A 9,694-nucleotide genomic window follows, 5' to 3' on the forward strand; every position below is an offset into this window, starting at 1 on the left:
TGTAAACTTTGAAATAATTTTATGTTTTTGCAAACGATTAAATATTTTCTTTTGTAATAAAAATAAATTTTAGATTCTCAAACAGAACTAATACTAGTTTTTTTTTCTTCTTATTTTATGATTTAAAATCAAAATCACTGGATACACCTGAATATTTTGGGAATTGATGGGGGCATAGCTCCATGCCACAGTGTGGCTCCATTGACAACTATAAATAGGGCTGAAAAGGCAGAAGAAATGAAGCACAACAAAAATGCCAAGAGATACGAATCCGCTTGTAGTTAGTCGTGTGATCGGAGATGTCATCGATCCCTTCACCCCTTCCACTGATATTCGAGTTTATATTGATGGAGTCCCTATCTGCAATGGCTACCGCCTCCGCCAGTCTCAAGTTGCCTCCCAACCTACGGTTGATATTGGTGGTCAGGATTTCCGGATTCTCCACACTCTTGTTAGTATCCACACTCTTGTGTGTGTGTGTGTGTGTGTGTTTTAGGGTTTTGTACTTTGAAGATAATTTAATTTTGAAGGTTTTGGTGGATGCTGATTCTCCAAGTCCAGGAAATCCTTACCTTAGGGAGTACTTGCACTGGTCTCTCCCTCTATCTCTATCTCTATCTCTATCTCTCTTTACCTATGTATCTTTAAGTTCAAGTATATTAGGTTATGTTTGAGTTGAGAAGATTATTGGAGGCGAAATTATTTTAACAACTTAGTTTGTCTTGTATACTGTGAAGATTATTGATAATTAGAAAAGATATATTTCAAATAAAAGAAGACATCAAATTTCAGTTGGATCCGTCACTGTGATTTAGAATGATATTCTGAAGATTATGTACTAATTTTGTGTTTAAATTGGAAATAGGTTGGTGACTGACATCCCAAGCAGCACTAATCCGAGCTTCGGTTAGTGATACTTGAAATATTGTACATAGAGAGATTATTTTTTGAATTTATTTATGTAAATGCAGGGAATGAGGTGGTCCCATATGAGGCCCCTCAGCCGACAATGGGAATCCACCGCCTTGTTATGGTGATTTTCCGGCAGCCGCGGAGGCAGATCGTGCTTGCGCCGGAGTGGCGCAACAACTTTAGCACCCGACAGCTTTCGCAGGTGTATAACCTCGGAGATCCGGTCGCCGCCTTCTTCTACCACTGTCACAGGGAAAATGGCACCGGCGGCCGCCGAGCCTAATTATTTTCTGATAAACCTATTAATGCCACCTTAAATAAAACGTGACTCCTCCATATATCTCGAACGTCAGATTTCGAGTTATTTGATATGTAAATGATAGCAAACTTTTCTTCCATTAAAAATTATGTATATCATATATACCTACTTATTATTTATGAGAAGCAACTTATTTAAGTACTCCATTTTACTAAGATACAATGAAAAGTGAGATCACCTATGTATGTGTGTGATTTGGCCAAGCGGTACCATAAAGTCTCGTGGTTTCTTTACATATATGTGATTGTTGAATGAAGGAAATTAACATTGATCTAGGATGCTAAAAGGGAGATTTAGAAACGACCCTCTTCAAACCCTAATCTCACATTCATATTATTGAGGATACTTAACGACAAATTATGCATTTTCTTTATGAATAAAAATGTTCAAGCCAAAAACTGGCGACCAGAGTATACTAAGAACGTTGACAATTCAAATAATTGTTTTTTTGAAATCATTGTATAGCGAATTAACTTCTACTCCGTGTAGTATTATTTGTTAAATCGGAATTTATATAAATTATTTTCTTGTTACATGAACTATTAAACGATGAAATCTAGCTCAGTCGGCAAGACAATTTCCTTTCAATCAAGACGTCAAGGGTTTGAGTCATCTTGGGTCCATGTGGGAAGTGCAAGTGTGTGAAAGAAAAATATTCCATCCAATTTTGAATAAACTATTTTATCTTCTGCTAAACAATGACCGTATTAAAGTTAATTACTTTGTGATCATGGGATTATATTGTGCTGTGTATTATACTGAGCACCCACATCCGTGCTCTTGCCAACGAGCACGGATGTGGGCCCGGACCCACTTTTACTCCCTACTCTTAGGCAAGAGCACAACACCCACATCCATGCTCTTTCGCAAGGACAAGCTTAAGGGTCCCACCATTCTATTATTCAATTTAAATAAAAACATTTTCACAATATTAAAATGCATTAGCAATAACCGGAATAATATTACAAATTATAAAAAAATTAAAAATTACATAATTAAAATCCTAAAAATTAAAATTTTCATAATTAAAGTCTTAAAAATAAAAAATTATATAATTTAAATCCTAAAAATTAAAAATTACATAATTAAATTCATAAAGTTTAAAAAATCCACTACTCGTGGACGAATTTCGCCCAAATGGATGATGAATGTGTGTATTTATAGATGATTTAGGAATTAAATTTTTATAAAAAAAATTCAAAAAAATGGTAATAAAATCTGTATATTTTTGGGAATCCGAAAATATTTTTTTTAATTTTTGGTATTATTTTTTATTTTTATAAAAAAAAAAGAAAAAGAAAATGCAACGGCCAATAGAAACGTGTCATGTCGCCCTGTTCAGCTGCACAGACGTGCTCTATGTATCGAGCCGAGCCGTGCCTGCGGCGAGAGCGCAGCGGCGGACAACGGGTGTCATGCCGCTGGCATGGACGGACGAGCCAAACTCACCGCTGCGGATGCTCTTAGTATTTGAACGAGAGGGTTATAACAAATTAGAAAGTATAATATTGAGTTTTTACACATGTACAAACTCAATTTTGATCGTTTACATGGATATATGAAATGATATGTATTCAGTTAGTTATACAAAAACAAAGAAGAGAAGATGGCTGATACGAACCTCTATTATTATTATTTAGTTTAAATATTATAGGGATTTAGCATATCTTTTTCTATATCTTTGTTTTCTTGTTCATTAAGTCAGTAGCATTATAAATAGGATATACTGTTATCTTTTTTATTCATTCAATCAATTAATGAAATATTTTCTCTCCCAAAGATAACGTGCGTTTTCTAATCCTAATTTTGGATTCCCTCCGCCGATCCTAATTGGACGCCGGAGTATTCTCAACCCTAGTTTAGCCGCTGCCCGACGGAGGAGTTCCGCGCACAGCATGAAACTAGAATCACCGCCGATCCTATCTCAAGACGCCGGAAGTTTGTCTTGATCACCGAGCAACACGCCGCCGATCACCGTTAAGGAATTAAGTCCTTAACAACTGGTGCTTTCATCGTGATCTCACCCTCCCACCATCTCGAACCGAAGCTACACAGCTGCCCGACGGAAAACGTTCCGCGCACAGCAACTGCTTTGGTTGTCGAGTCCCGCATGTCCGCCGAGCCCAAGCCGCAGGACAACACTACTTCTGCAACGCCCGACGGGAAGGATTCTCGCGTGCCGCGTCGAAGTCAAACGATCATCAACCACCACAGCCACGGCTCAGTCCGTCAACATGTCATACGACTACGCCGGCTATCGCCGTCGTCAATACGACTTCCCTCAGGCCACACAGCCATTCCGTCCCTACCAGCCGGCCCAACCTCGCCGTGTAACCAGTTGGGACCCTCCGAGCAGCCGGGTGGAAGTACTCCGTCCGCCGTCGAGGCCTGATCCAGAATCACCCTACGTCTCACACCACTTGGATCCACCTGATCGTCGCCCACGGCCGAGATACCAGCCCATCGGGTACCGCGATCGCGCGCAAGACGCTTGGCCCCGACACCGCGGTGACTACATCGAGAGGGGTGCCCACCTATCTGATCGCGGAGATCATCAGACCCAATTAGGGTTTGATCGCTACCCGACAACCGCAACGCAGCGGCACCGCCCAACGTGCTAGCACCCACCGGCGCAACAGTAGGACCGCGGCTACCTGACCGTTGACCGTCCCCGATGCTCGGAGACGTGCTGGGACCGACCTCGCCCTCGGGAGGAGGTAAGAGCGCGAGTCCAGCCCGTCTCCCACCAGCCCCGCTACTCCACCGAAAAGCCAACGCGGGACCTGTACAGTCAGCCCGCACGTGTGACCAGTCAAACTCCGAAGCAGCCACGCCTGCCGCTAATACGAGTCTCCCAGGCGGAGAAGTCAGAACGGTCCAGGTTGGGTCTCTGCTGGCACTGTCCCGAGAAATGGGTGATGGGACATGTGTGTAAACAACGCATTCTCTGTTATGCGGGTGATAGGGAGGAGTTTGAGGAGAACATTCAAGATGAGAATTTAGCCGAAGAGAAAACTGATAATGCTCCCACGATAGTATTCGGTGATGATATTCCCCATGACATTACCGATGTTCACAATGATGGCGCTCCTCTTGATGTTCAAAACAACGAGTCCCTTGGAGAGTTCCTCAAGAACAAAGGGATTGTCAAGAACGACAGTGAGCCACCGCAAGTGCTCGTTAGGGTATATGATGAGAAGATTGGTGAAAATGAGGAGACATTGCTAGAAGATAAAGAGGAAGATGGTTCTATTGGTGAAGTGAAGAAGATAATCGCCTCACTCAATATTGTTAAAGTGTCATCCCAAAATATTGTTGGAAATTGTTGGGGCAAGAAAGGAGATGGTGCTTACACCGATTTTCCCGTAATTGCTTGTGTCTATGTGGATTTGAATGTCGGTGATGTTCCAAGTATGAATCATCGATCAACATCGCTCGACAAAGATGCAAGGTTGATCCCTCCGAGTAATGACATGCCATGCTTGGGCATTCTGGGAGGCATGGACAAGCTTTTCGATTTGGCAAGGAATTTTTCCGACAAAGTTGGGTCTCCTTTGTTGATTTTTTATGGAAGTTAAGAAGGGAGACGTTCATCTGTTCGGTGTGTGTTTGATCCAGGAGGAGTTGCCTCGCCGAAGCTTCTGCTTTCAACTCTCCTTTTTGCTTCGCGGTTCCCACTTTGAGGACAAGGTGGATTTTAACCATGGGGGAGTTGATACGAACCTCTATTATTATTATTTAGTTTAGATATTATAAGGATTTAGCATATCTTTTTCTATATCTTTGTTTTCTTGTTCATTAAGTCAGTAGCATTATAAATAGGATAGACTGTTATCTTTTTTATTCATTCAATCAATTAATGAAATATTTTCTCTCCCAAAGATAACGTGTGTTTTCCAATCCTAATTTAGGATTCCCTCCGCCGATCCTAATTGGACGCCGGAGTATTCTCAATTCTAGTTTAGCCGCTGGCCGACGGAGGAGTTCCGTTCACAGCACGAAACTAGAATCACCGCCGATCCTATCTCAGGACGCCGGAAGTTTGTCTTGATCGCCGAGCAACACGCCGCCGATCACCGTTAAGGAATTAAGTCCTTAACAATGGCATATCCAGATCAAGCTAGATAGGGAGGCGAAGGGACGACACATCCAAATCATATTTGAATTACACTCAGCCAATCAGGTATGACGATATCTATATACTTGTGTAATAAAACTTTCTTATGTGAAAGTGTGTCCATGCAAACTACTGGAGCTCGGCTTCTGAGCTCGGAAATGAAGCTCGGCTTTGAGTCCGGTTGTGATCGAGTGGTGGAGCCTCGGCAGCTCCGAGAAGAGATCAAGAAATAAAGCTCGGCTTTGAGCTAGCCGAGAAAGGCAGTTCGGTTGATAGCCGAGAATGGCAGTTCGGTTTTAGCCGAGCAGCGGTTATAACTAACTTTGGGAAATAGAGTTAGTTGGATTTTATTTCTTGATTGCATCTTGTATAAATAGCTCGATAGAGCTCAGTAGTGAGAGAGCAGAATTACACCATATACACACACTCAGAGAGATTAAATCTCAAGATAGCAAGCAGTTGTGAGCGGTAGCGTGTGAGTGTGAGTTCGTTGTAATTGTAAAGAGTTCGTCAATAAGATTCCGGTCATCTTCTCCGTGGACGTAGGTGGATTATCACCGAACCACGTTATATCGTTTGCGTGCTTTATTTCCTCGTTCGTGCGTGTGTGAGATCGGCGGTATCGCGACCCAACAAGTGGCGCCGTCTGTGGGAAACGTTGAAACGTTTTCTTGATTGGTTTTCTGGGCGAGTTGAAGTCCGGGAGCTCTGTTGTCTGAGCCGATCTTGGCGATTGCCCACCGTTTGTTCGAGAAATGTCCACGGCCAGGTTTGAGGTGGAGAAGTTCACCGGCAGAAACGATTTTGGGCTGTGGAGGCTGAAGATGAAGGCCATCTTGATGCAGCAAGGCCTATGGGATGTCTTGAAGGGAAATAGTGATCCTAAAGAGAATCCGGAGGCCGACGAGAAGGAGAAAGGGAGGCTTCAAGACATGCAATACAAGGCCTATAGCACCCTGATCTTAAACTTGACAGATAGGGTGCTTAGAGAGGTTTCCAAGGAGGAGACAGCCGCAGGGGTGTGGACAAAACTTGAGTCATTATATATGACCAAGTCCCTTGCAAATCGATTGCATTTGAAGCAGAAACTTCTTGCCTTCAAGTTCTCGGATGGAAGAAGCATTGCTGAGCAGCTTGAGGAGTTCGGAAAATGTATTGATGATCTTGAAAACATCGATGAGGTAATCAAGGATGAGGACAAAGCCTTGATGTTGCTGAATTCCCTTCCTAAAAGTTTCGAACATTTCAAGGATGCGGTGCTACTTGGAAGAGAGTCCAAGGTTACCTATGAGGAGATTCATTCTGCCCTAAAATTGAAAGAATCACAGAGGATTGATCATCCAACTTCTTCAAGGAAAAATGATCCAGTAGCTGAAAGTTTGTATCTGAAGAAAAGTCAGAACAAGAAAGGCTTCAAGAAAAAGAAACCAAAGAAGGAGAGGGCTGAGGGAGAGAAGGAGACCAGGAGCTGCTATTATTGCAAGAAACCGGGCCATTTAAAGAAATCTTGCAATGCTTGGAGAAGGAAGCAAGGGCAAGAGATGGCTGGCAACCTGGAGACTGCTGATCTAGCTCAAGAGGTGGAGGCCAACGAGGCCTTGAATATACACTCAGGAGCAAAGATTGAAGAGTGCTGGATTATGGACTCGGGCTGCTCCTTCCATATATGCTCTCACAAATCCTGGTTTCAAGAATTGTCAGCATGGAGAGGATCAGTGATGCTGGGGAATGATCAGACGTGTGATGTCAAGGGCATTGGGGAGATCAAGCTCAGAATGAAGGGTGGAAGTGTCAAGACTCTCACAGAGGTCAGGTTTATACCACAGATCAAGAGAAACTTGATCTCTCTTGGATTGTTAGAATCAAAGGGGTACAAGTTTGATTCCAGTAATGGGATTCTCAGAGTAACAAAGGGTTCCAGAATCATTATGGAGGCCCAAAGAAAGAATAGCTTGTACTACTTGCTGGGAGAGACAGTGGTTGATGCAGTGAATGTTGCTCAGTCAGAGAATCTTAATATTTGGCATGCTAGGCTGGGACATGTGGGTGAAAAGGGCATCAGGCAGCTGGCCAAACGTGGTGTGATGAAGTTAGGTACATCAGAGAAACTGAGTAAGTGTGAATCTTGCATTCTTGGAAAGGCGAAGAAGCTGCCATTCACTGGTGGGAAGCACACTTCAACCGCACCCTTTGTGTATGCCCACAGTGACCTTTGGGGGCCATCTCCAACTGAATCCATAGGTGGAGGTAAGTATTTCATCTCCATCATAGATGATTATTCAAGAAAAGTATGGATATATATCCTGAAAGAGAAGTCCCAAGCATTTGAGAAGTTTAGAGAATGGCATGCTAGATATGAGAATGAGAAAGGGTCAGTGCTGAAATATCTTAGGACTGATAATGGCATGGAGTTTCTGTCTACTGAATTTGATAGCTTCTGTAAGGAGAAGGGAATAAGGAGACATAGGACAGTGCCAAGAAACCCCCAACAAAACGGGTTGGCAGAGAGAATGAATAGGACATTGCTAGAGAAAGTGAGATGTATGCTATTTTATTCTGGAATGCCAAAGAAGTTTTGGGCAGAGGCCGTTTCTACTGCAGCTGCTCTCATCAATAAGTGTCCTTCTTCAGCAATCTCTGATGAGACCCCAGATCAGAGATGGTATGGGAGCTTGGGAGATTATTCTGCATTGAAGATTTTTGGATGTGCAGCTTATGCACATATAAGGCAGAATAAATTAGAACCAAGAGCCAAGAAATGTGCAATGTTAGGATACCAAGATGGTGTGAAGGGATACAGATTGTGGAACTTGGATGGAGAAGGTCAGAATGTTATAGTGAGCAGAGATGTAATATTCAATGAAGAAGAAATGCCATTCAAGAAAAATGGAAGAGCCTCTGATGGTGGCAGCAGCTCTAGTATGCAGAACTTTGAGTTTGGTGAAGGATCTGGTGGGACAGATACAGATGAGGATGCTGATATTACAGAAAATCAAGAAGAAGGTGGAGTACTTAATCCTCAACCAGCTCAGGATGCGAGTGATCATGATCCACCAATGGAGCAAGCTGCTGCAAGTCAGGAAATTAGAAGGAATCCGAGGAGGAATGCAGGCTTGCCTAGTAGGTTTTCAGATTATGATATGAGCTTCTTTGCTCTATGTGTAGCAGAAGTACTCATGTTTTCAGAGCCCTCGACCTATGAAGAAGCCATGAGTTGCAAGGAAAGTCAGAAATGGATCAAGGCCATGGAAGAAGAAATTGAGTCCCTATTGAAAAATGGAACTTGGGTTTTGGTGATTGATCCAGGGATACAGAAACTGATCAGTTGCAAATGGTTGTTCAAAAAGAAGGTAGAGGTGGGGGAGGTTGAAAGCATACGTTTTAAGGCAAGGCTGGTTGCTAGGGGGTTCACACAAGTGGAGGGAATTGATTACACAGAGGTGTTCTCTCCAGTGGTGAAACATACTTCCATTCGGATCTTGTTGGCCATGACTGCTCATTTTAACTGGGAGCTGCATCAACTCGATGTGAAGACAGCCTTTTTACATGGAGATCTAGAGGAAACAATCTACATGATGCAGCCTAAAGGCTTTGAGAAACCTGGAGAGGAGAAGAAAGTTTGCTTGCTGAAAAAGAGCCTATATGGCCTCAAGCAAAGTAGTAGGCAGTGGAACAAGAAATTCCATGAGCAGATGGAGCTGATGGATTTTGAGAGATCAAACTTTGATAGCTGTGTGTATATCAAGAGAAAGGGAGATCTGATAGTTGCCTACTTATTGCTGTATGTAGATGACATCCTGTTGGCTGGATCTAGCAAGAATGAGCTGCAGATTGTCAAGAAGGAACTAAAGCAGAAGTTTGAAATGAAAGACCTTGGGGAGGCAAAGCGGATCCTAGGGATGGATATCATCAGAGACAGAGGAAAAAGGGAGCTGAGGTTGGTTCAAGCTGATTACATCAGGAAGGTGATAGAAAAGTATCAAGTGAAGGATGCAAGGTTAGTCTCCACTCCATTGGCAGGCCATTTCAAACTTAGCAAAGAACAAGAGCCAAAGACAGATGAAGCTAGAAGGGAAATGAGTCTGATACCCTATGCGAATATAGTGGGCAGTGTGATGTACTTGATGATTTGTACAAGGCCGGATGTTGCTCATGCTATAAGCGTGGCCAGTAGGTACATGGCTGACCCGGGCAGAGAGCACTGGGCCGCGCTGAAATGGATCTTGAAGTATCTAAAGGGATCTGTAATGATTGGTTTGAAGTTTGGTGGTGGAGCCTGGTCTGAAAAGGATGAAGTTCTTGAGGGATTTTGTGATTCGGATTATGCTGCCAACTTGGACAACAGA

The 9,694-nt window shown here is 43.0% G+C and overlaps 1 protein-coding gene across 1 annotated transcript; it reads left to right on the top strand.

Annotated features, from left to right (window-relative positions):
- Positions 1-253: 253 nt before the first annotated feature.
- LOC121754969 (protein FLOWERING LOCUS T-like) lies at positions 254-1,350 on the top strand. The gene is made up of 4 exons (XM_042150254.1): positions 254-451; positions 531-592; positions 866-906; positions 972-1,350. The coding sequence occupies exons 1-4, from the start codon at positions 254-256 to the stop codon at positions 1,193-1,195; spliced, it is 525 nt and encodes a 174-aa protein (XP_042006188.1). The 3' UTR covers positions 1,196-1,350.
- The last annotated feature ends 8,344 nt before the right edge of the window (positions 1,351-9,694 follow it).

The sequence above is a fragment of the Salvia splendens genome, chromosome 11 (assembly GCF_004379255.2).
Source record: "Salvia splendens isolate huo1 chromosome 11, SspV2, whole genome shotgun sequence".
Taxonomy (NCBI): Eukaryota; Viridiplantae; Streptophyta; class Magnoliopsida; order Lamiales; family Lamiaceae; genus Salvia; species Salvia splendens.

Coding starts and splice junctions, on each gene's coding strand:
- LOC121754969 (XM_042150254.1), top strand. CDS start 254: ATGCCAAGAGATACGAATCCGCTTGTAGTTAGTCGTGTGATCGGAGAT. Junction 593..865: donor CTTAGGGAGTACTTGCACTG/GTCTCTCCCTCT, acceptor AATTGGAAATAG/GTTGGTGACTGACATCCCAA. Junction 907..971: donor CAGCACTAATCCGAGCTTCG/GTTAGTGATACT, acceptor ATGTAAATGCAG/GGAATGAGGTGGTCCCATAT.